The 27,307-nt window shown below is 38.3% G+C and overlaps 1 protein-coding gene and 1 long non-coding RNA gene across 9 annotated transcripts in view; one reads left to right on the top strand and one right to left on the bottom strand.

Moving 5' to 3' along the window:
* The window catches only part of LOC144001870 (uncharacterized), a 46,322-nt gene extending 37,788 nt beyond the window's left edge, over nucleotides 1-8,534 (top strand). The window contains exons 2-3 of the long non-coding RNA XR_013278618.1: nucleotides 6,358-6,414; nucleotides 8,092-8,534. This is a non-coding gene — a long non-coding RNA (uncharacterized LOC144001870). The remainder of the gene's footprint in view (nucleotides 1-6,357; nucleotides 6,415-8,091) is intronic.
* tpm2 (tropomyosin 2 (beta)) lies at nucleotides 316-26,154 on the bottom strand. 8 transcript variants are annotated; one of them, XM_077496461.1, is made up of 9 exons: nucleotides 25,913-26,154; nucleotides 23,008-23,133; nucleotides 17,418-17,551; nucleotides 15,945-16,062; nucleotides 15,656-15,726; nucleotides 13,160-13,235; nucleotides 10,748-10,810; nucleotides 10,558-10,627; nucleotides 316-616 (listed from the first exon to the last, which is right to left on the bottom strand). In XM_077496461.1, the coding sequence occupies exons 1-9, from the start codon at nucleotides 26,024-26,026 to the stop codon at nucleotides 534-536; spliced, it is 855 nt and encodes a 284-aa protein (XP_077352587.1). In that variant the 5' UTR covers nucleotides 26,027-26,154; the 3' UTR covers nucleotides 316-533. The 8 variants fall into 8 exon arrangements, with proteins under 8 accessions (XP_077352587.1, XP_077352581.1, XP_077352588.1 ...); XM_077496455.1 differs by lacking the exon at nucleotides 13,160-13,235 and adding an exon at nucleotides 12,785-12,860; XM_077496460.1 differs by lacking the exon at nucleotides 316-616 and adding an exon at nucleotides 7,877-8,263.
* Nucleotides 26,155-27,307: the final 1,153 nt, after the last annotated feature.

Below are 27,307 nucleotides of genomic sequence, written 5' to 3'. Positions count from 1 at the left end.
GATAGCTACTTGGGCCACCAGTTTGATACACACTTCTGAAATTTGAGTCAAAAAATAATGAAATTCATCTATGTGAAAATGTCATGTGATGTTGCTGAGGACCAGGACAGCCCCACATCAAGAGCCTTTGGGAACTCTGGGCTGATGACGAAATTCAAAAACAAAAAAAATTTTTGGGAAAAAAAAAAAAAAGAATATTGTTTTGGATAGTTGCTTTGAAAATAGCGTTTGTTTTGTTCTATCAACAAGTTTTTTTTATGGTGTTGCTGTGTTCCACAGATATGGTTGTTGAGTAATAGTATACACAAGTCAAAGTACAGGTAAAATGTACATTTCTTTAATTTAGAATCAATGTTTAATAGTGAGGAAATGTTACATTTTCTTGAACACACAATACTTAATTTTTAGGGATCAACATTTCATGGCCTCTTAAATTGTTTTCGATCTGCCTCTTGACAATCTGTGAATGTACGTTGATGTTCGTGAGATTCCATTGTCAAGAGCATGTACTGCGATATGTGGCCAGGGAAATGTTATAGATTGTTGAGCTCCAGAAGGGTTTGGTCCAACACCTGATGCATGCTCAGAGTTTCCTCTTTGGCATTGGCCAGTTGTTCTGCAAGTTAAAAAGACACATGAGTTTCGAAACACACATTAATTCTAGAGTTAAATCGTTAGGTAACGTACCATATAATAATATATACCATCCATCCATTCACGGAAAATACATTATGTAGTCATAAATTTCGTTATAAATGCATGTTTTATGCAAAGTGTCTTTGGCGGCGCAAGGTTTTTGGCAGGGCCATGCACGTGTATAATCAACTACTTGGGTTACATCTTTCTAGTCAATATTTGTCCTTTGTAATTTATCTTATTACTTTTTTTGTAGTCCTGTATGTTTGTTATTTTTGGTACATTGTCAAGTATTTGTTTTACTCATCTCTTTTGATTAGTCTTTTAGTTATATACTTTTATCTACACATTTTGTAGCACTTTTTGTTCCACGTTTTATGTTTTGTATTTTACAGTATTATTTATTTTAAATTCTTGTAATCAAGACTATTGAACTTTTTATTACTGTGCCGAAATCCATTCAATCACAACCACAAATCGTACAATCGTTAAGCTCATATTGGCTTGGTTAACCAATAGATTGGTCAGACATTGACCATTCCATGTGGTTATGGGCATACCAATTTATTGGTTTGTACAATCAATGAAATTGGTTACAATAGAAAGTAAGTCTAGATAGATCACTTGGATTTCTTTATTGCCACAATTTCCACACACAAAAATTAAAAACTTTGTTGTTCTCGTTTGGAAAGTTTTCTTGAAAAACATCAACTAGGACATGAAGGTCAGTATGGCTTCAGAGCAACTAGAACTACCTCAATGGCCATAATTGATGCAATTGAAGAAATTACTAATGCACTAGACACAAAACAAATTGCAGTTGGGGTCTTTATTGATCTCAAAAAAGCCTTTGATACAATTAACCATTCCATCTTTGTAAATAAATTAGAACGATATGGAATTCGAGGAGTTGCTGGAGACTGGATTACAAGTTATTTAAAAGGAAGGTTACAATATGTTAAAATGAGGCAGGACATATCTGGAAAACTTGCCATTGCTTGTGGTGTTCCCCAGGGGTCCGTATAAGGGACAATATTATTCAATATGTAAATTAACGACATCTTTAATGTGTCTCAGTCATTAAAACTTGTACTTTTCGCGGATGACACTAATATATTTCATAGTAGTAATAATTACAATGAGCTTGTTACCCCGGGTTTTCACTGGATGCGGTTGCGGTGCGGTTGCGGTGCGGTGCGTCTTGACTGCGTGCTCCGGACGGGTCAATTTTTTTGTCAATCCACACCGGCTCCGCACAGCTGCGGTCCGGCAGCTCCGTCGCCGCCCACTTCCCAACGTGTCTCGCGGGACCGCGCGCGCGCGCGATCATGTGGCATTTCACAACGACAAACATACAGAATGTCTGTGCTCTTCTGCTATGAGATTCCATGCAGCATCCTTTTTTTGGTTGTCCTTGTAAAGTATATTAATAACGAGAGTCGGGTCAGTGCGGGTCCACTCTTTATTTCTGTCTTCCCCGTCCGGCTGCCGCTCAGTACAGCAAGCGAGACGGGCACAACAAGCAATCGTGAACATCAAACTCACAATACATTACAGTCCTTATAAAAAGGATGTGCCGTGTCATATATTATTTTGTGGTTTTCCACCTCCAATATAAACCTCTCCTCGTCCATGTTCGCTGGTGTCTAAACCGTGAATGAGCACATGGCCCGGCGACGCCCACGTCACGTTTTGCTGAAAAACTTGCGAAATAGGAGCTGGCGAGTATTTGATTCTGAAAGGTAACCGGAAATTTATTTAGAAACTGCCTCGGTCTTCCTGTCCCGCTCGATGTGTTTTGTGCTAGCTTGCCATTTGCCGGAGGCCTACCGCTGCGGCGTCCGGCAAAAATAGAAAATAGGCTATCCTTGCGGAAGGCTTGCGGCACGCCGCAGGCCTTCCGCAGTCGACACGCAACGCACCCGCAAGCGGTGTAAACTGCACCATTCGAATGAATGGAATCTAATTGCTTGCGTCGCCGGACCGCACCGCAACCGCACCGCAACCGCATCCAGTGAAAACCCGGGGTTAGTACTGTGAATAACGAACTTAATAAAATAAAAAACTGGATGATATGAATAAAAACAGTTATTTAAACTAAAAGAGTTAGTTCATAATTTAAGAGGATATGGAGAATTTATAATACAAAAAACATTTACGATTTATTCTAAATTTGGTTATGTGACGTGAAAGATTGGAACAGTCTGGGTATTCAACAGAAGCAATCCCAAAACATTTCCAGATTATAAATGTTTTATAAAAAACATGGTTTGGTCACAATATATCAGAGGTCCTTGAATTTATAAATACTTGGTGCAAATGTGTCCTTGCTGTTACTACTGTTGTTATTGTCTGTTACTAAAGTTGATATGTATATTTATGTCTTGTTCTAACTTCTCAGTATTATATTTTTGGACTATATAATGTATTACCATTGTTGGTATGAACCATAAGAATGTGATATCTGTTACCTTCCTTGTGTAAAACACATCGAGTTGCCTTGTGTATGAAATGTGCTATACAAATAAACTTGCCTTGCCTATGGTAACATCACCATTATTGGTGCTTAACAATTCAGTTAATGGTATGCCATTATATTGTTTATATATTGATAAAATTGTTTAAGATAGCAATACTGTAACTTGCAGGAAGTACTGTATATTTGTGTTTTATAAATTAGAGATGGGGGTGGGATTAAATAAATTTTCTTTCTTTTTTTCCTTTCAGGCAAAATCATAATTTTACCTTTTTTTTTTTTTTTTTTTCTGTTCATATTATGAAACTACAGCACTGTCTCAGAAAATTAGAATCTTGTGATAAAGTTCTTTATTTTCTTAAATGCAGTAAAAAAAAGTCATACATTCTGGATTCATTACAAATCAACTGAAATATTGTAAGCCTTTTATTATTTTAATATTACTGATTATGGCTTACAGTTTAAGAAAACACAAATATCCGATCTCAAAATATTAAAATATAATGAAAAAGTATACTAGTAGGGTATTCAACTAATCACTTGAATCGTCTAATTAACTCAAAACATTTGCAAGTGTTTCCAAGTGAATCCATAATGTATGACATTTTGGTTATTTTAATTGCATTACAGAAAATAAAGGACTTTATCACAATATTCTAATTTTCTGAGACATTATGAATTGTTGCTCCTGTGTTCAACTGTACGTTATTGCCTGAAATAAATAAAATGATGGTGATGATGATTAAATCTATATTAAAATTAATATATTTATTGTATTGTAAATATATTTATTAATTATTAAACTGATTACAATATATTAAAAAAATATATAGCATTTTAAAATGGAAATGTACATCTGGGCAGACCACCTCTGTGACCTAGTGGTAGAGTGTCTGCCCTGAAACTGGGAGGTTGGGGGTTCAAACCTTGGCCGGGTCATACCAAAGACTATAAAATCTCTTTGACTGCCACACGTTATAAAAACAAAACAAAAAAATCCACAGTGCCAGCCGCTTTTGAGCATTTTAACTCCTCTTTCAAGGCAAAATGAATATTGTTTGCCTTTACTACATATACAATGTGGCTACTAAATGAAAGATCCCATTCCATTCAAAGGAATTTTACTAATCATTATTAAACATCTTTGGCAGTCAAAGAGATAATAAAAAATGGGACCCATTTGCCTCCCTGCTTGACACTCAGCATTCCGGGTTGGAATTGGGGGGGGGTAAGATTCCCGAGCGTGGCCCCTACTGCTGCTCAACATTCAGGGGCTGGATCAAATGCAGCGAATGAATCTCGCTCCACTTAGGTGGGCGTGACAATCAGTGGTACTTTTTTTTCGGGAAGTCCATGACCCACGGGATTCCCGAAAATATGTCAGCCTTCTAACACAGATTAACCAATATATTGGTCAGAATGACATTTCTGTATCGGTTGGCCCAGTCACCAATATATATTGGTTGAAAACACCTATCAATCTAGAGTGGTTGTGTTAATCAAATGATCTGTCGGACACAAAACTACCAGCTAGATTGGCCAAATTTAACCAATTTTTTTTTGTAGATTTGACCAGTCCGTTTTTAAGGTGGAACAGAATGATCCAACCAAATACTGTATAATGGACTCCACAGAATCCGAAGGCCTTGCTCAACCAGCACATCAAGTTCCTTCTGGAGTTGAAGGCAGCTCTTAGAAATCTGTCTTCAATCATGGACGTCTTGACAGAATGTGTGGAAAAATTTGTAACTGGTCCCATCCCCACCTGGCAATGGCCTTGTCCAGCTGCTCTCTGTCCCTTCTCCAGCGGTGCACGTCCTGCGGCTGCCACCATTTCCCGCCCTGGCAGTACACGTCTTGTTGCCGCCAACATTTCCTGCTCCAGTGGCGCTCATCCTGTGGCAGTTTACTCATTCCTGTTCCACAGCAGCTCCATGCTCTTGTTCCGCCTTCTCTTCCTCTTCTGGTGACATGTCCTACGGCCTTCTTCTGAACCTCTTCCAAGTTTTGCGGCTGCTTTCAGACCCTGTTCCGGAGGTCCATAAGAGGCTAACATTTTTTCGGGAATCTCACAGGATTCCCACGGTATGGGAGTTAACTGTACCTTTAATCACAAGATTCGGACGGGACAGGGTAAAATGTTTAAGGGAGCAGGATTATCCAGTAAGAGGGGAAAAAAACTCCGACACAGACACGTACAATTTTTATTTAATGTAGCTGACCTCCAAAATGGGAGCAGTACGGGATTGATAGTCATTCTGAAGGAGAGCTGGGAAAGGAGTTATATTCACAGGAAGCGCGACGGGACAGAATTTTTTCGGCGGTAATGGGATGGCATTTGTCACTCTATGGCGCATCTGAGCTAGTTCCACTCCAGGCTCTCGTTCCAGCAGTGCACGTCTTGCGGCCGCCTTCTGTTTATCCGCCTTAGTTTAATGTCACTTATCGGCATTGCTCTGTGTGTGGCTCAAGCAATGCCACACACATCAATTGGTGCAGGTAATTAAAGTGATACAAGACTTATAACTCATTTTCCAGTATTGGATTAGGCATTGTGTATAAAGAATAAAAGTGCAAATATCTCTGGCATCTTATTCCCCAAATTGTCTTTTAAACCCATTAAGTATCAAAATGAAAACATAACGCGGTGAACGCCATTATCCTGATCACGTATCCCGTGCGTAAACGAAAGTCGCCTTCATTCATTTCAGTGGGAGTTTGAGCCTCTGTAACACGCAACTTGTAGACAGTATCCAGCTTTGACTCGCTATGAGCCGGCTGGCTCAATGTGTCCTCCTTATCAGCCGGTTTCATCACTTTGGGCTGGACACAAATGTTTGGCAAACGTGCACAATACCGCATTGTCCAATCAGCTCAAAGTATTGTACAGAATGTCCCGCCTTTCCAGAGCAGATTACCGTGGAGCAGTCCCAGATTGATATTGTGGAGAACTCCCTTGAGTGAATCACAATATCAATCTGGCTATTGCCAGGTTACCGTGACTGTACTGCTTTTGAAGTACTTTTTTGCTATAAGGCGTAATTCCACCTTTGATGTTCGCCATGGGACGCAATAATTCCTTGTGAGTTATTTGTTGTCACTGGCAGCCATGCCATTCAATGTGTATTTTACGTCACGATGATCACGTGACTGTCCAAAATGGCCGATACTGTACTCTGCAAAAATATTCATAAAAAGTGCTATAAAATCTGAATTGCGCAACATAAATTGATTTTTTTTTCCAGGGAAGAGTGGAAATTAACCATGCAGCCGACAAATTCGCCCGGCCCCGTCTGGCGACAGTGAGTGAAACGCCCCCCCGCCACACCTCCCGCTCTGCGATTGGCTGGATGGGTAAACAACTGTCTGTCCATAGAAACGTCCCGCTGTTGCCAAAACAAACACAAAATGGCAAAATATAGGCTGGGGGGTGGGGGTTTAGGGAAAAAAAAAATCACCACCACACATTAACAAAAGCCCAGAGGTGTAGACTGAGAAGGAGTTCAAGTGTATACATCCTACATTTATATAGTGGATTTTCCTGAGTGAAAACAGAAGACCGTGCCTTTAAACCATTCTCAAAGTCTAAATGTAATATATCAAACAGCTCTACCTAAATTATACTGCTGGATAATACAGTAAACTGTACATGACGTTATGTGAATTCCTAAGATTCCGGCAGAGCAGAGTCACAGGTTGTTGAAATTTTCTATAATTTTTGTATTTCACCAAGAAAATATTTTATATTGTATTATATTGTATTGTATTAACTTTTTACTCACCTATTTCCAATTAATCTGTTCACCTGTGGAATGACCCAGGGTTTCTTTTTTAAAGAGATACTTCACTTATTTAGCCCATTATAGCAATAAAAAGTTAACATTTTGTCTATAATTAATTTGATACTTTTATTATTTTTCACGTACAATTACTACCTTTAAAATCACATTTTGCAACTTTCTGTCGACTGAAAATTACATCACAAGGAGTCGGGTAACCAATCACAGCTCACCTGTTGTCTAGGTTTCGTCATGTGACATTCACAAGCTGAGCTGTGATAGGTACCTGAGTCCTTGTGATGTCATTTTCAGTCGATAGCAAGTTGCAAAATGTGTTTTTAAAGGTACTAATTATATAGGAAAAATAATGAAAATATCAAATTTATTATAGGCAAAATATTAATGTTTGACTGCCAAAAATGGCTAAATAAGCAAAGTATCTCTTTAAGCATTTTTTCAAATTTCTCAGTCTTTTGTTGCCTGCCGAGCTTTTTGTTTGTTTGTTTGTTTGTTTGTTTGTTTGTTTGTTTGTTTGTTTGTTCTTGGGACGTACTACAGGCATCATTTTCAAAAGTAAGATAATGATATTTAATAAATGATATTTGAGGGGAAAAAAAACGTTATCTGTTTGAACATTAAATATTTTCTTTGTCGAGTATTCATATCAATTGAATATAGGTTGAAAAGGATTTGCAAATTGCTGTATTCTGTTATACTTTACATTTTAAACAAAGTTTCAACTTACAGGAGAGAAAGGATGAACAGCAATAAATCAGATTATACAGAAGGAAAGTGTATTGCGAGATGTGAAACAAAGTTTAATAGGAAGAAAAACAGAAAAGAGGAAACATCTTTTTGAAAAAGCATTTACTATTTAGTTTAAGAAACTTCATAGTCATTGTCAAGATATTTGATGAAAGAAATGCAGACAGGGAGCTTCATAATATAGAAAGGAAAAGAAAAAAGACAGGAGGGACACAGAGAATGAAGAGAGTTTAAATACATTTATTACAATGCAGAATTGCAAGTGTTTTGCAATTTCAACAAAGGAAATGAGTGGGAGTAGTGTGACCTCAGCGAAAGAAATTGCACTGGCTGGGTGAGCTGTAACCTATTTCCAAGAGACCGGTGCTCTGTAGGGCCTGACCCAGCAGCGCAATGATGGGCGAACATTACATTTCAAGATTTTTTTTTTCCCAGCTGATAATACCACAAAAGAATGCAGTAAAACAGCAGCAAACAGGCAGAGAAGAGAAGAGAAGAGCTGAGAAGAGAAGAATTGAAAGCGTCTACAGTGTAGTCATATCATTGAGAGCTAAGTCCAGCTCCTCACTGAGAGCCTTGCCCTTCAGCTTCTGAGCATACACTTCATCTGCAGGAGGACACACACACACGAAGAAACACACACACACAATGCCAGACAGGATACAGAGAAATTTAGCAAAGTTGCACTTGGAACCAAACAAATTTTCCGGAGATATAACATCTTTATAGAATGCATTCATTTGCACGGAGCACATCATGCAGTGTTATTATTGACAGACACCCTGCCATTGTAGAATATCAAACTGTGGAGTGAAGTGCAAATTCTAAACGTTTATTATGTCTGTTGCCAGACTGAATATGTTATTAAATTTCAAATATAGTACTGCACTATTAAATGTTCAATCATTACAACGACGATTGTATTGACTGCTCAGTACAGGTGTGTTTCCTCCACATGAATATCAGGCTGTGGGGGATTTTCTCGGGTTTTTGTTGCTGCCAGGTTATTCCATGTAGGGTAGTTAGTAGGGATGTAATCAGTGTTTTAAGTGGTAAAAAAATAAGTGCCTGTACTCTCGTAATTCATATATATATATATATATATATATATATATATTATTTTATTTATTTTTTTTGGGGGGGGGGGTATTTTTATTGTAAATTTTAATATAAAATATTATTTAACACCACTGTGTAGGTATAAAATTAAAAGGGAAATATTCAGGACTGACATTAATATAACCAGCACCGTGGTGAGTGAAATGACACAATCACATGCCCACAAATTTCCAATAAGTTTACAGTACAATATTATATTGTCCTGTGTTTTCATCAGTATCAGTCACGTGTAATGTTCTGGCCACTCATGCTCAGTAATTAGGTTGCGACTAACAAATTCTGTTATTTTTTGACTGAAAAAACTTATCAGTGAGTGTTTTACGCCAGGATCCCTGTATGGGATAATGAGAGCAACTTCGTTGCTTGCATCAACCATTCAGAGCATATCATCTCAGTATCGTGAATGGTGACTTGCAGAAGTTAGGTTTATATTTCACAGTGTTGCTTTCATTTTATTGTTGATCGTTCTGACAACATGATGATGCAGACTTGCTTGGAGTAGCAGTTGGAAAACTATCTTATGAAAGAAAATTTATATTCACATTATTACTGAGGAAATCTGCATTTAGAGTTTCTTCCACACTTATTTTATACTTATTGGTACAACCGTACCCCACACACTGATATTTTTGTTCGCCGTAGAGGAGAAAAAATAAGCATACCGCCGGCTTCACTTCTTGTTTGGCATGTCGAGCGATTCATGTTATTTAATTATTTATTTTTTACGTCCGTGCTGTCACCACAGAGTCCGACGATCTTTTTTTTAAGCTTTGAACCAGGACACCACAGTAGCGATTTTCTCAACATTTTCTTAACTCAAGAATTATGGTTGTACACATGCTTTGGGGTCGGCGAGCATCGAGCTAGGGAAAAAGAAAAAAAGAAAAAAGCATCGGGCTAGTAGCCGCTAGGCTAGCATCACGTTGAATGACGCAAGCACGCTTCTCTTGTGCAGCACTGATATATATATATATATATCACAACTGGAGTAATCATGCGCTTGGTGATCAGCGCACGGACTTCTATATAATATGTAAGTCAGTGGACGAACGGCCCTCGGCGGAACAGCATTTTGGGATCAAAATATGTATTGTCAAGCGTACCGGAACGCTGACAGACTGTGACAGTACGTTCTTTGCACATTGAGAAGTACCGGGATGCTCAAGGTAGATTTTTAGAAGTGCCGGAGCTCCGTACCGGTGCGTTCCAGCCCACTTAAAACACTGGATGTAACGATAAGGGCAATATTGTGATATTAAAACTGCCACAATATCGTTGTCGTCATGTTCACAATATTTAAAGTGAACAAAAAAGTCATTTGAAAGTTAAAAAAGTCAGGTTGATTTCCAATTGTGCAGTTCTAGCACCCTCAGGTGGCTAGTTTATTAGTGCAATTTAATTTTCATTAGGGATGTTTTGGCCTTCTATGTTTAAAATCTGTGCTAATTGTCAGATGAAGGGAAACCTAATTTGCTTGTGAAGCGATCAATGTGTGCTGGCATTAGCAAGTAAGTGCCTCAATATTGTTCTTAGAAATTGTAGGTGGTTTATATGCATTGCTGTTATGTACAAAAGCACAATGTTGTGCATTTTTTGGGATGAGCTCTTTTTTTTCTATAATATTGTGACCTTTTTTAAATATCGCCAACCCCCCCACAATATCGTGATAATTATCGTATCATAACCTTCATATCGTGATAATATTGTATCGTGATGTTTGGATATTGTTACGTCCCTAGTAGTTAGTGGATGCATTAATGGGATCAATTAATGAATGAATACCTTCCAGATCATCAATGGTCTTCTCCAACTTGGCCACAGATCGCTCCGCAAACTCTGCTCGGGTCTCAGCCTGAAATAAACACCAATGCTAATGTTTCTAATGTCTGATATACATTTACATTTTTTATTTATCCAAATGAATACTAGTTAGTAGAAACAGAATCACACAACCATGAAACAAGAATCTTACCTCTTTAAGTTTGTCAGTAAGAAGTTTTATTTCTTCTTCATATTTGTCCTCCTTCTGTGAGTACTAAAACCACAAAAAAATAATTCTCATTATTAAAGGTTGCAATTAAAAGAATGTGCGAGACCCTGACAAAAATAACTTAATCCTTTGACTGCTTATCTCCTTTTTTTTTTTTTTTTTTTTTTAAATTTGAACTTTGACTTGCACTCCAAAAGTATTGGAACGAGTCAAATTCCTTTATTGTTGCTTCTAGATCTTTGAATTTTATATTGAAAGATGACTATGAGGCAAGAGGTCAATACACTTTTTATTTCCATGTTATATATGGATCTGACAAACGATTGCACCTTTTGTTTGAATCCCGCAGGGATCCTAACAATAATGGCAGTATCACAATATCGCGATAATTAAAACTGCCACAATATTGTCATCATGTCACGATATTAAAAGCAGCACATTTGTTAAAAAAGGCTAGGTTGTATTCCATTTGTACAGTGCAATTATAAGTACCGGTAGGCATGTTTTGGCTACCTACATTTAAGACCCACGCTAATGGATAGAAGAAGGGGAACGTAACACTTTTGAGTTCATACACAAATGGACCCGATTGACAAAATATATGTGCATTAGTGTGCCTCAATATTAAAGGCAAGGTCTTCCGTTTTCAGGAAAATGCACTAAATAAATACAGAAGTTTTACCCATGAACTCCTCAATCTACACCTCTGGGCTTCTGTTAATGTGTGGTGGTGATTTTTACCTGGGCGTTTAGGAAAAAATCACCACCACACATTAACAGAAGCCCAGAGGTGTAGATTGAAAAGGAGTTCAAGTGCATACATCCTGTATTTATATAGTGAATTTTCCTGAGTGAGTTTGAGTCCAGGCTCCGGCCTTCCTGGGTGGAGTTTGCATGTTCTCCCCGTGCCTGCGTGGGTCTTCTCCGGGTACTCCGGTCTCCTCCCACATTCCAAAGACATGCATGGCAGGTTAATTGGGCGCTCTGAATTGTCCCTAGGTGTGCTTGTGTGTGTGGATGGTTGTTCGTCTCTGTGTGCCCTGCGATTGGCTGGCAACCAGTCAAGGGTGTCCCCCGCCTACTGCCCAGAGCCAGCTGAGATAGGCGCCAGCACCCCCCGCGACCCTTGTGAGGAATAAGCGCTCAAGAAAATGGATGGATGGATTTTCCTGAGTGAAAACGGAAGACCGTGCCTTTAAGGGTTAGTGATAGTCTTTGTGCAATATGTATACAATTATGACCTATGCTAATTAGCATTGTAGATGAGACATTTAAAATCAAATGACTGGCCAAGACTATTTCTTCTCACTGCTGTTATGCACAACAAAACGATATTGTGCTAATAACTTATAGAAGAACGTTTTACTTGGAAACGCGGTGAAAGAATGTCATGGCTTGGGCTTCCATTGCTTCTTCTGGGACGGGTTCACTAATCTCAGTGACGATTTAACACATGATGGTTGTGAGAAAAGCTACTGTAGCTCAGGAAATAATATATTTTCGTTTCTCAATTAAAAAAAAAAAAAAAGCAAGTTAACTGGATTGGGAAATCATACTGCAAGATAATGACCAAAACACACTACCAAACAACAAGGGAGATTATCAGGGGCGCAATTTGGTGGACTTTGGTGTTGTTAAAAATAATACCTGGACATAAATGCTGAACTGTTAAACTTATAACTCAAATTTTGATGTTGAGTGCAGATGTTTTCTGTCTAAGCTAAAATAAAAGTACCAACCTCACCTCACTATTTCAATACTTGCGGAGAAGACTGTATGTAACAGCTATTTAATTTTTGTTTAGAATTCCAATATTGTTTATTGTAACAGAAATTAATTTATTGTTTGTATTTGTTTAAAAAAAAATGCATGGGAAGAGGATCCTGAAAAAATAATTTGATATTAAATTGCAATCTCAATATCGAGGAAAATCATTACGATTAGGTTATTTTTCAAAATTTTTAATCCCAATTCTGTAGCAGTATTTAATGAATAAATACACCCTAAGATCTTCTGTACCTTTTCAGCCTGAGCCTCCAGTGACTTCAAGTTGTTGGTGACATTTTTCAATTCTTCCTCAAGGTCACCTGATTTACTGAGCAATGTTGATAAGAGGAAAACAAGAGGAGAGAAAAAGAGTAATTGGAAAAGCAGGACAGTAAAGGAGAACAAAGACCACTCAACAAAACAACGTGCTTCAAATTTCGTCTACCTTACTTCAGAAGGAAAATGACTATGAAACAGTGACGTTTCAAAGATTAACAAAAATTTCAGATGTGATCATGTCTGCGGGTTAGATGGAGAAATGAAAGCCAAGTGTTGAGATGGCAGATCTTAGTAGCAGAGGGCAACAGGTCAGAATGAACCCATGGCAGAAGGTAGCACACTAAATACCTCTTCCTCTCCGCACATCATGGATTTCAAATTCTGGTCCATTAACCCAAATTCTTCCTCCAGCTCTCTCACTCGCCTGCAGGGGTTAGTCCATATCCGGGTGATTTAGTTGAAAGTGAGGGGGAGCAAAACATCCCATACATTGTGTATTGAGGCATGCATTGCATAGATATACATAAGGAAGCACAAATCATTAATTTGCGTGTTATTCCCTGCAACATCTGAATTAATAGCTATAAAAGGCTGCAGCACTAGGAATGCGCATGCAATGATGCTATTGATGAAATGATTGTGGGAATAATCAGTTTATGAAATGATACAAACAAACATACAATTCAATACTTTTCATGAATAACTATAAAATATGGGTTCTACACACATAGGGCCCTATTTTCGCGAATGCCGTAAATCTGGCGCAGCTCAAGTTGCCTCCAATCATGGTGGCTAATAACTAGAGATGTCACGATAAGGGCAATATCGTGACATCGTGATATTAAAACTGCCACAATATCGTCGTCGTCATGTTCACAATATTTAAAAGGAACACATTGTTAAAAAAAGTCAGGTTGATTTCCATTTGTGCAGTTCTAGCACCCTCTAGTGGCTAGTTTATTAGTGCAATTTAATTTTCATTAGGGATGTTTTGGCCTTCTATGTTTAAAATCTATGCTAATTGTCAGATGAAGAGGAACCTAATTTGTTTGTGAAGCGATCAATGTGTGATTGCAATACCAAGTAAGTGCCTCAATATTGTTATTAGAGATTGTAGGTGGTTTATATGCATTGCTGTTATGTAGAAAAGCACAATATTGTGCTTTATTTATTTTTTTGTATGAGCTCTATTTTACAGTATTGTGATCTTTTTTTAAATATCGCCAATGCCCCCACAATATCGTGATAATTATCGCATCGTCACCTTCATATCGTGATAATATCGTATTGTGAAGTTTTGATATCGTTACATCCCTACTAATAACATCCCCTTTAAATGTGGCACAATTTACAGTATGAGGGAGATACGTTTGTATTGAATGTTTGAGTCAAGGAGATGATTGTATATGTGTTGACTCGTGTGTGATGTCACGCCAGTTTTTGCTATTTTGGCTCCGGCTAGTATGCTAACTAGTTTAATGATGTGTTTCATGTGAATGTGAATTGTTTATATTTGGCACCAGTCAACCGTGCTTATTTTTTTTCGACTTAGAAGATTGTTGACGCCAGTGAAGGACTGTCGGACGGTCCGTCAATACCAACAATGACGGAATGCCCACCTTTGTCGGTTGTCCCTAAAATAGTGTTGACAAAGTGACAAACCCACGCTTCGGTCGTCAAAAACATCAGACTGATGATTACAGCTTGAAAATAATGGCGGAGTGATGATGACAGAAGGGGGACCAGGGTACCGACCAATTTTAGACCAGCAATGTATGTGAAATGCCCGCTTCTGCTACCTTGTACCAGATTTAGAAATTAGACATGGTCTGATCAGGCATGAATTGAGATAGACTTCCTGCCACAGCATCTCCAAGAACACTCTCTCGCTGCGCCGGAACACCCAGCTCGGTGCAGAGCAGTCTGCCAAATTGGACAAGACGTGCACCGGGCTTTGCACTTCTAAAAAAAAAAAAATTGTATCCGCCAATATTTGAGCCCACTGTCTACGAAAATAGAGCCCTTTAAGTTTACTACTTTTCCATGTTGTAACTTACCAATTATCAACAAGAATATTTAGCTGGAGCTAAAAATTTTCACTCGCATTCAATCGTCCTGTATGTTCTCATTAGGGCTGGGTATCAATTCAGATTTCCAAAATCGATTCGATTCGATTCAGAAGGGCCCGATTCGATTCGTTATTTTTAGGAAAAAACACTCCCGAAGTCGATGCTAACTTCCTGTTAGCATTTGCTAACCTCCTCTTAGCATTTTCTAACTTCGTCTTAGCGCTAGACTAGCAATGTTTTAAAAACAAAGCGCATTTTGTATTTAAACAGTGGATGTCATTCTTAACATTGTGTATTTAGTTTTACAATTAACTCCAACTGCGGTGTCATTAAACAGGGGGACAACAGAATAACATATGCTACACACTTGCTAGTTGCTAATGCTATGCAAGAAAAATGGTGCATTCAGGGTATTTTCACAGCATCAGAAACTTCGCTTTTCTTCGATAACATTCTAAGGGGAAAACAATTGGCCATTTAGCTCAATTGGCCGATTGCTTTGGCTGATGTTTGAAGGCCAATAATCAGCCAATTATAATCGGCGGCCGATTAATTGGTCGGGCCCTGTTTGGGGAGGAAACTGTATTAAAAGTATCGATTCATGGTTTTATGAATTGATATTGGGCTACGAAAAGGAATATCGATTCGATATCGATATATCGAAATTTTATACCCAGCCCTTGTTCTCATCGTACTAATCACAATATTCACTATGACAACATGAATGCTGGTTCGCATGTCAGTGTTGAAATTTCATTGTAAAGTGTTGGCTTACGCCTCGGCCACTTCAGCACGCTCTTCTGAACGCTCCAGATCTCCCTCAAGAATCACAAGTTTACGAGCAACCTGCAGACATGTACAGTACACATGGTGAGTCACAACAGAATTCCTAACTAAAAACAAATATTAAAATCACCACAGTTGTGGGTTTCAAAAGTTTTGTTTTCAATTATTAACTTTATGTGCCAATCCCTAATGTGAGCACACAACTCTGAATCTAGAAACAGTGCCTGTGACAAATAAGCATGCATGCCACTGGGGAGGAGATATGGTGAATGTCTCACCTCTTCATATTTACGATCAGCTTCTTCAGCGATGTGTTTGGCTTCTTTTAGCTGCATCTCCTGGGTCTCCATTTTCTCTTCATCCTTGCTTGCCCGGTTCTCTATGACCTTCATTCCTCTAAATGTGAATGACGACAACAAAATGCATTTTTAGTGTAACTGGTTAATATGAGCAAATCATCAGTAATTGATTTAATTAAAAAGAGATAGCGATAAAGAGAGAGATCACTTAACAAAACTCTTTATTAGACTAATTGTTTTACAAGTATATTGATATTTCCTATTTAAATTTCCAATAATGAAGTTGATTACCATTAGTTTCCATCCACTCTTTGTGGAGGATTGATTGAACCATAGTGTGTTACTAAATGCATAGGACTACACCAGTGGTGTCCAAACTACGAGCCGGGGGCCATTTGCAGCCCGCCGTCCATTTTTCAGTGGCCCGCGATATATGCTAAAAATGGCATTTGACTCGGTTCAAATAAAATAAACAAAACAAAAATGTTTGGAGATGTTCAAAGTAAGAAGTGAGGGTATCAAAAACTGGTGCCATTAAAGGTTATTTTAGTTAACTAAAACTAATGAAAAAACTAAAACAAAAATTCAAAAGACAATATTGTTACCGAAATAAAATAAAAACGAAAATGCTTTTTAAAAAAAACGAAAACTAACTGAAACTACATTTTATGTTTACAAAACTAAAACTAACTATAATTATAGCAAACATGTCCTTCGTTTTAGTCTTTGGTAATTAATTTAATGCATGACCCTTTGGGGATGATTTAAAATGTGATTTTTAGTAGATTTATTTTAATATGAACCGAAATAATGACATTTGAAAGTATGTCACACAGAAGTGACGTCATCTAGCAGCAGCCAATAGAAAAGCACCTTCAGATGATGTCGCTTCCATGGTGTTTTTTAAATATTGTGCACAAGTAATACATATGTAAAAAAAAACAACAACAAAAAAACAAACAAAAACAAAACAAACTAAAAACTAATACTAATACTGAAACTAACAAGCTAAACTAAAACTAAGCATTTTTAAAGAACTAAACTAATAAAAACTAACAGAACCAACCTGAAAACTAATAAAAACTAACTAAAATTAAAAATTCCAAAATTATAATAACCTTACTGCCATATTATAAATAAATTGTTTATATACTGTAGCATTTTTCTAAATATGCAAAAACACAAATAAATTATTTGTACAATTTTTAGGACTAAACACAATTTCTCTTCATAACATTATGTGGCCCTTGTGTCCTCCTGATTTTCTTTTTGTGGCCCTCAAATGAAAAAGTTTGGACACCCCTGGACTACACATTCAGTTAACACTGAATTTTTAAGCAATACATTTGATGTGCAGCAGATAAAGACAAATTATTTGTTGTAATGCATAAAGTTTTGGAGGAACCCAGACTGTCAAGAAGAGTCAGAAATGTTGGTGGATGAACATTTCACCTTTCACTCTCATCAGCTGCTTTTTCAGCTTCCTCTAGCTTCTGCAGAGCAGTCGCCAGTCTCTCCTGCGCTCGGTCCAACTCCTCTTCCACCAGCTGGATACGCCTGTTTAGAGATGCCACCTCCGATTCAGCCTGTCAAGACACACCACCCAAATAAAAATATTTAACAATATTCATTACTGGTGGTGTTCGGGGGGGTTAAATTAATTAATTTACTCTACATGTTACAATGTTATTTGTATAAATCAGTGCTCAACGTCATCACCATACTGGATATGACAAAGTGGAGTCAGTGAACATGCCTTATTCATTTAACTACTTGGAGATGTAGCAACTGTCAAATCCAGATCTCATGGAAATGAGACTGAAAACATACTTTAGATTGTTTTTCGAGGTCATCATTTCATTTTTGCAATTACAATTTGCTGACTTTACAGCCAATGCATCCAAACATAAAATGAGCTCAGAGAAGAAGGGGGAAAATCACTTTTATTTCATATAAACTCCTTGCATATGCACACTCAGTTTTCCAACTATCATGCTGCAGTTCAAAGAAGCAGCCTGCTGTTTGTGGCCCCTGCCCGAGGGTAACAGGTCAAAGAGATGGTGATCTGGGTGAAAAGAGTCCTTAATAATGTTCTGAGCTCTACTGAGGCAGCAAAAGTGCTAGATGTTCAAGAGAGCAGCCGATTATCTTCTCTGCTGTCATTTTATACTCTGCAACCCTTCCTCTCTGCCTCAGTACCACACTGTGATGGCGTAAGCTGTAGGTCAGCAGACTCTACGCAGGAGTGGTAGAAGGGGTGTTGAGGTTCTCCCTCATGAGAAGCCTCAGGAAGTAGAGCCACTGCTGGGCCTTCATCATCACTGCCGCAGTGTTTGTAGACCAGGACAGGTCTGCTGCGATGTGGAATGAATGAACGGGATGATCACTCCTCCCAGCTCCAGAGGCAATACTAAAGCTGGAGTACTGGGTTTTCCCTCCCACACCATATGTGATGAATAACATAACAGTAATTCGAGATGAATATTCAGCAACGAAGAAATATAGCTTCAGGTCTCGAGCTGGTTGAGGAAGACTTGTAAACAACACACAGTATATACTCTATGCTAACATACATGCTAACAATTGACGCGTTTAGTCGTCATTTACATCTCCAAACTTTATACAACATAATAGAGCGTTTTCACTGACGTCACGAACTCGGCAGAAACCCGGATGCGCGGCCATTTTGGCGATATTGACATAAACAAGCTAACGCAAGCTAATGGAGTATTACAATGAGAATTGTTTGACGAGTCTTTATCGATGTCAAAACAACTTCAAAAGCTCGGCAAAGCCCACCAAAGATGCTAAGGCATATAGGGACGGACTTGGCAACAGGAAAAAGCCCGCGATTTGGGGAAAAAATACGTCTTATCAGAGGTACAGATCCGTATGAGTTGGCCACCTCTTCTTGGATCCACGACGACCCGACAATTCTTCCTTCAATTACATACATACATTGTGAACTAACTACCTGATTTTCTCACCGAGCCCGTACACAGCAGAATACCTTAAATCGTACAAAGGTTTGGAAGCTTACAACCAAATGGTGTGTGCATGGGTGAGGGAGACACATTACCATTTTTGCACCTCAGACAGTTTACTTGTGGTTTGAAATTATGTTGAATTAATTTATGTATATATGTATTTTTTCCAAAGGTTGAAGAAACGTTTGTTATGCCATTGCATAATTTATAATACACTCTTATATACATTGTTGTATTTACAATACGGTTGAGATGCATGGCTTTCTTGAATAAATGTGTATGCTGCTGAGTGACGTTCTGTATGTTGTCTTCCATAACCATACAGTAACAATGATTACTATAAATGGCAAATCTTTTAGAAATATCTTGAGGCTATACATATTTGTAGACCAGGGAAGTATACGCAACAAAATGAATGGATGTTCTCACCACTGGAGACCGCTATTGTATTACTATTATCCTTTCATTCTGATTGTTGAATTGTAACAAACGTCATTGGCTTTACTGAAAACAGCTCACAGGTATAGACCGGATAGTTGCTATTATTAATACAGAAACACCCTAATCAAGCATGATGCATTTAGCATTTCATCTGTGTGTTTTTTTTTTAAGTTACTAAACAAAAAATAGTCATCTATTAATTATTAACGGTATTTTATTTCCAAAGTGAATATGGAATACACTTTAATTAAAATCAACATCTGATGGACAAAGGTTCACCATTGTCCTCAACAAAGTTCTCTGTTGTGGCAATGTGGTGCGGACTCAAGAGTGTGGACTACCTAGTATTCCAAGATGGCTACTTCCGGGTTAATGACGCGCCTGATGACGTGTCGTGAAAACGCTTTTATATTAGTGTTTTCCAAAAACATGTATACAGTACTTATTTTCAAACGTAGAAGCTTGCGTCTTTCGTTCATGATATTTGTTTTTCGTCGTGTAGACTGTCCACGGCACGGCCGCGAACAGCTGACTGTTGTACTTGTCACCAACATCACGTGATTTGTAGCGTTGCGTGCTATTGGTTTAACTGACATAAAATACATTTCAAAACATGAACGATCCAGGGTCTTCCCTCACCAGGGATCATTGAGCTCAAAAACTAAAGCAGATACGTGGCCTCGGCCCACCGCCTATTGTATGTGGATGAAAAAGAGGCATTAACTTTGTAAATAAAAAAAAAAGAGCCAATTAATGACGTTTACGACATTGTCTTGCATGAGTTTACAGGCAGAGCTGCCACTGTGCCACATCAAATATGGAAAACGTGCTCACTTATCGCAGAACCGTTTGTAAAATCTCCGAGCGGGATCTATGTAATACTCTATTGTAAAAGAAACCTTGTTCACTTCAGGTATTTAAATTTAGCCTTTTTGTTGAGTGTTTAATTTTATGTGCGATTTTAACGTAACGATGCTTGATATGATATGAGAGCAATTCACAAAAATTCCATATGTACTGTATCCCTTCTCAGTGATTACCTCTTCTCTCGCCTGTCTCTCTAATTTCGCATCTCGGAGCAGAAGTTCGGCTCGGTCCTCCGCCTCAAAAGCGGCTTGTTGCAGCGTTTGGATTTTTTTTCTCACCGCATCTATCTCCACGAAAGCCGCCATAGCGCTTGGAGTCCATTTGTCGTTGTCACAGTGTTGGTTGTTACCGTGGCAACGGCGTCACGTTGGGACTCGAAATTGAACGTAAAATACGATTTGAGCGGATTGGCCAGTGGCCGTGATATGTCCGCGCGTCCACTTTTTTGATGTGTATTTATTTATTTATGTATGTATGTATGTATGTATGTATGTATGTATGTATGTATGTATGTATGTATGTATGTATGTATGTATGTATTTATTTATTTATTTATTTATTTATTTATTTATTTTTTAATCAACAAATTTTGCCCAAACAGGCTGCTTGCCATTGAATAAGGGAAGTGCGAGCATGTGAAGCTGTCATTTGAATAGGGCGAATGAAGTGCTGAAAGTGTTTGCGTAACTGAACACCTTAGCACATTTATTTTGTCAATATCCTAAAACCGAGGGAACAGACGGAAGAAAAAAAATCAGCCAAATATGAACTCAAGTCAAGTCAACTTTATTTATGTAGCGCTTTCTAAATTGGCTTAACTGTAGTGTCTATTATTATTATTATTATTATTATTATTATTATGTTATGTTATGTTGTTAATGCACACACACATTAAGTTCCTCCACATATTAACTCGCTTCACAAGCATATTACATTCACCTTCATCTGAAAATTAGTGTAGATTTTCAATATAGAAGGGCTAAAACATCCTTAATGAACTTTAAATTGCACTAACCACTAGAGGGTGCTAGAACTGTACAAAAGGAAATCAACCTTACTTTTTTAACAGATGTGTTTCATTTAAATATTGTGAACATGATGTCTTAATATCACGATATTTCGCTTATCGTTACATCCCTATCTTTTATGTATACAATGTATGTAATTGTTTTTGTTGTGTATTTAGTTTCAAAGTAAACTCTCACTGGAGTGTCTCACGCTTGCTGCACAAGTAACACGATGCATTCAGGGTGCTTTCGTAACACAAGAACTTTCAAACATACCGTGCCATTCGGCACATTTTCCGTTTTTATTTAGTTCTGTTCTGCTGATTTTATGATCACGAGAAACCAAAATCGAAATCACGATTATATTCTCATGAAAAACCCAGCCCGAGAAGAAAGAGTAGTAGAAGTACCAATTAGGAGAAAGTTAGTGGAGCTGTTGTCCTGCGAATTCCTATTAAAGTCAACTTTGAATAACTAGTGACAGTTAGTTCTCAACTAATAACAGTCACATCATTTAGTTTTTATTATTTAGCTATTTAAGTAGGAGAGGCTTCTTGTTTGAGGACTTGTTTCACTGCAAGAATTCACATCACTATGCAAAATAGAAAGAGCCACAAGTAAGCAAATTCTTTTAGCAAAATTGTTGTAATGGCTAAAATCAGTGTTCATTTCTTTATGCCATCAGGGGTGGATTTTAATGTAAAATGCTAGCTACACGTCCAAGCAGCAACACACTTTTCCACATCCAATATGGCGATGATGTTGACGAACGCTGCTATACTTCAGGTGTGATCTGCGTATGAATGTCTACGTTCCAGAACAGGTCATCATTAGATTGGTTTAAAATACATTCTAAATAAAAGAGAACAATTTAGCGCTAAATATTTCACTTTTATGTATCGAAAAAGGAGACATGTCTTGTATGTCAACTAACGTATAATCTAAATAATGTGTTTGTTCTATGCTTACCGTTTACAGGGGGTGGGGGGATCTCCACAATATTCTTCAACACTGCATGATATACTTACAAATTGTTCCTGATTCAAGCATCAGGGGTCTGATGAAAGCTATGCCAAAACGTCATCTTAGACATCTGGTGAATGTGCAATGCTATTTTTATTATTATTTTTAATACTTACAAATTGTGCTATCTAGACAAAGAAGTTGATTTTGGTTGAAATGAAATGGGGTTTTTTTTGTTGTTGTTGTTTTTTTGTCTACACATGCAAATAGGATTCAGATATTTTAGCGTGAAATGGTTTATGTCACAACAAATCTGTCGGTATCTTTTGCACTTTTTTTTTTTTTATTGTATTTGACCCTTTGGCTTGCTCCTTACAGATGTTAGGTTCTGCACAAGTTAACAGTCAAACTTTTATGATTTTATAATAGAGTTGTACTGCTGTGTAGCTTATACCCTTTGTGTATTCCACAAGGCCTTGTGGCACCAAATCGACATTCACTAAAATAGATAAAGTTGCTGGCAAATTTTGAAACGTTAGCAGAACCTGATACTGACAGTTTTAATAACAGCTAAGCTGCAGCTGTTATCTGAGGGACTGGTATGGGTTAGCAACTTTACACTGAAACTGATGATGGTGATTTGGCACAAGCTTTTTAATAGTCCTCTTGAAGGTCAAATCGAATGGCTATGAGTATTATCAATGCATGATGAGGTCTGGTATTAAATTATGTGTAGTGGGGTGCATCAAGTGGGTTTTCCTCTCCATCACCACTTACATCTGCTGCCTTTTTCTCGGCCTGTTCTAACTTCTCCTGGGCGTCCTTCAATGATTCTGAGTATTTGTCGAGTTCATCTTCCACTCCTTTCAGCTTCTTCTGCAGACCCAGAAGCTCCTCCTCCAGCTACAAAACACAACACACAAGTCGCAGAGTATGAGAACAACGTATATTCTGGGATTAATAACATAGTAATAAAGTACTTCAAGATATTTTCAACTGTTTTAATGCTACAGCAGTCTAGATGGACTGACTGTACTGTATGAGTTGATGCATGACTTGACTAAGTTGTTATTTATACATTGGCAATGGTCACCAATGGGGGGAAGTAACAAAGTACAAATACTCTTCCTGTAATTCCAATGTCAACCGCTAGATGTCGGCCCACTATTTAGATTGGCAGATTAAACATTTTAAAGAACAAAAACAGGAAGAGCTTTTCCTTTCAGTTCGACCTAGCTTTTGATGAAGTTTATTAAAACATATTCAATCATGCTTTTTAAATCTACAGCAAGTGACAGCTGTAGTTTATTTTTTATAATACTGTATACATCTTTGGGCAAGGTTATTGATGTACATTGTTTTGTTTTGTTTTTGTAGTTGTTTTTTATTTATTAATTTTTCCGTTAGGACATATCATTGTGACAGTTTCAACACAATATCTTACATATATTCATTACATCCAAAAAGAAAAAGGGCTAATGTTCTGAAGCCAAAGCCGATTCATGGTTGAAAAACAAACAAATACATTTAAGATGCATAGTTATCAAGATGTTAATTCATACATTGTTATAAAACAATACACTGCGTTCAGTCCCAATAAAACGTGTGTGTCGGCACACGTTTCCCTCAGTTCATCTTTCCGTGTTCAGCAGTGTTTGTAAATCGAAAGTTGATTGCTTACAGGTTTATTATACTTTATCCTCCTATAAACACATACAGGTAAGATTTTTTTTTCCAATTTAGCATTAGCTAAACTAGCATTCTTTTTTTAACATGATAAGAAAAGAAGAATGTTCATTATTTTTGAATTGGTACTTGAGTTGTTGTTGAAGTCATTCCTGATTGCGTTGTTACCTTCATGTCCTAAAATTAGCAGTGGTTAGCTTGCTTTTGAGTTGGTAAAAGCGTAAATCAGGTCAAAGATTTTCGCTGCAGTAAAATGTGCCCCACTAATCTAAACATGGTATTCGGATTGTGTTTGTGAAGTGGTTTTGACATTTTATGCAGCACTGCCACCTGCTGGTCAACTGAATTTGATGTCAAAGTACCTGCACCTGCTCCCCTTGTGAACGTCATGTAACCAAAACAGGTGAGCCGTGATTTAGTGTTCTTAATTCTTATTCCTCAAACACTATTAATCAAAATAGTGTGTTAGACTAGAGAGGGCACGTAGAGCATATTATCACGAAGAACGTTTTTGACTTCACCTGTGTTTAAATGCTATAAAGTTCTGATTCATTTTTTTCCCACAAGCTTTAGCATTGACCAATTAACAAGAGCTTGGAAGTCAATGGTAAATGGGTGGCATCTCCGCTGGACAAATGTGCTTTCCATTAGTCTTTTCAAGACTGTAGCCATGTAAGGCTTCTTAGTCACAATCACAAATAACCAATTGCCGCAGAGCAACAATTCAAATAAGCTTAGAGTCTTCAGAGGATGACATAACTAGAAGGCAGCAAACCTTTCGGTTCAAATCTCAACTCAGGCCTTTGTATGCAAAGTTTTCCATCCATTAGTTCATTATTTGAAGACACTAAATAGTTGTTGGTCTAAAAAGGGCTGTCTGACTGACTGGCAACCAGTCCAGATTGTACCCTGTCTCTCGCCCAAAGTAAAACAGGATCGGCTCCAGCCAACTGATGACCCCAGCCGGGCGGGATAAGCCTTGAAATGGATGGGTGCACATAAATAGGCATGCCCTCATCCAGAAAGGATTGTATGGGTATTGTGATCGCTAAGAGCTGGGATCCTCTGGGGACAATTGCTATGTGAAAAGCTGCACAGATGAATTGTTGATGTCTATTTGTGGCTCAGTATGCACTCCGTATGCATTTTGTCTTGTGGAGCTACTACACATGGCAGCCAAAGAGCTCAACCACATCATCCGCAACCAAAGCGGACAAATGTGCTGTGTGAAAATGAAAATAGTTTCCCAATCAATTTGACAAGCTGTTGGCTGTGTAACACAACGGCTTGTTACTGATTCTTCGCACCATATGCACACCGACACAAGCTAGCAGCATTAGCATTCAAAACAACAATGCACTTAACTGTTTAGCTATACATTGACATCATGTGATTTTATAAGAAACACATTTAGTGAGTATCAAGGGATTTAAGTGGAAATAATTTATATATTTAGAGATCTCTATAAGCTTATTTTCAGTTCTTCAGTATCCAAATGATACATACAGTATTGGTTCATATCGGTGATCACATCCTGATTGTGTTTTAACTGTTTGATTCACTTCATTCAAAAACAAACTATGGATGATGCCAGTCTGCCTGAACATCAACACTCCACTATCATCACTCATTCCCTGGTGACTTTGTTTCATATCTTTGTCTGCACAAAATGTAGTGTTTCTAAAATTGCCCGTTGAACACAGATGTCAAATGGAGGTCCAGAAAGTAAAACCCCTGCGACAGTTTGTCTTTAGCCACAGGTGCTTCTACTCAACTGGCAGGTGAACAAGCTCACCGGGAGCACCTGAGTAGAAGAGATTAGAAGCACCTGTGGCTAAAGCCAAACAGTGGCAGAATTTTTACTTTCTGGACCTGGATTTGACACCTCTGGCTCTTATAGACTGAAATGAAAACAGTACTCAACTGGAAAGTCAAAAGAAAATGAGATGTAAAATGTATGTGACTTTCAGAAAAGGGCTTGAGCGAGCAGTGTCACCTGTTTGCATTTGTCCTCTGCTCCTTTCTTGTCCCCCTCCGCCTGTTCTGCCCGGTCTATGGCATTCTCCTTGTCCAGCTTCAGCATCTGCATTTTCTTCTTGATGGCCTCCATGTTTCCTCCGGTTGGGTTGTACGCTTAGTCGAACAGAAACAGACTCAGAGCGGTGTGATGGGAACAAGGGAGGACGGGAGAGTCCGCGAGGTGGAAATCTTGAAGATGGAAAAGCAACTGACTGAGCCCCCACACTTTTTTCCACTGTAGGGCCGCCTGTGGACCTTGCCCATATTTAGGCAGTGACAGATGTCCATTCTATGCGCGTGACGCTGGATCCTGTCTCGTCTGCCTCGGGTCACGGTATTTTATTTTTTCAAATTATTATAATTTCACTTCACCTGTATGCACAAACGAGAAATAATTAATATCTTATAGACAGTAATGAGACTGAATGAATTTGCACATGATAATCAGACAGACTTACAGCTAGCAAATATAGCAAATAGCAAGTTCAAGTTTTCCATTTATGTCATTTTATTCTTATATTTAAATATACTTACCTTACATTGACATTAAAGTCATAGCAGATACAGCTGCATTGAATACACATTTGCTTTGGTTCACAGTAATAGCTCAGCTTTGGGATACATCTGAATGAAATAGTACACGGGTGGAAGCGAACCTTAAAATGGCAGTGCAGCTCAGTGTGAAAGGACTTGGCCTTTGGCCTGCAGACCAGAACGCGGCGGGCTCTAGGACAGCTGCAATTAAAAATATTGGTCATAAGTCTTCTTCAGAAATCGGTAGAGGCGCGGTTTGGAATGGCAAGTTTGCCCATTCAACTGCTTAGATGCCCTTAAAGAGAGAGATTGAACACTGAATATTGCAACAAACATTTTTGTGCTGCTCTCTTTGGCGTCCATTCTCAGAGTAGAAAAGAATATCCTATACGATCCATACCTTGCTTGGGCATATTGGACACCCATTCGCTTGGACCACGTCCAAATATTGGCACCTCTATCTAATAAAGGGGCGGGCGTCAAGGGCCGAAGTCCTGCAGGTTTTAGAGGTTTCCGTCTTGCTGATTCCAATCAACAGGGTTGTTATCAGGCTTATGCAGAGCGTGCTGATGAGCTGATCATATATCAGCTGTGTTGGAGAAGGGAAACACGCAAAACCTGCAGGACTGGCCCTCGAGAACCGAGATTGCCAAGCCCTGATCTAACACAAATTCACATTGATTGGGCACAGGCAGACAGACTCTGAGCCTTGCGGACATGTGCGTGGATGTCATTGTTTCCTTCATAACTAGAGATGCAAGCAGCTATGAATCATCAAAGTGGCCCTCGCAGCCTGGGGTAGGCAACTTGTACGTTGGGGTGCTGACACGTCGCAATT

The sequence above is a fragment of the Festucalex cinctus genome, chromosome 15, assembly GCF_051991245.1.
Source record: "Festucalex cinctus isolate MCC-2025b chromosome 15, RoL_Fcin_1.0, whole genome shotgun sequence".
Taxonomy (NCBI): domain Eukaryota; kingdom Metazoa; phylum Chordata; class Actinopteri; order Syngnathiformes; family Syngnathidae; genus Festucalex; species Festucalex cinctus.
Note: the sequence above shows the minus strand (reverse complement) of the source record. Positions and strands in the feature narration are given on the sequence as shown.

Excerpts from the sequence above, each read along its gene's own strand:
- tpm2 (XM_077496461.1), bottom strand. The coding sequence starts at position 26,026 with ATGGAGGCCATCAAGAAGAAAATGCAGATGCTGAAGCTGGACAAGGAG. Across the intron at positions 17,552-23,007 it reads CCGAGAAAAAGGCAGCAGAT|GCTGAATCGGAGGTGGCATC; the intron begins GTAAGTGGTGAT and ends GTGTCTTGACAG. Across the intron at positions 15,727-15,944 it reads CTGATCGTAAATATGAAGAG|GTTGCTCGTAAACTTGTGAT; the intron begins GTGAGACATTCA and ends ACATGTCTGCAG.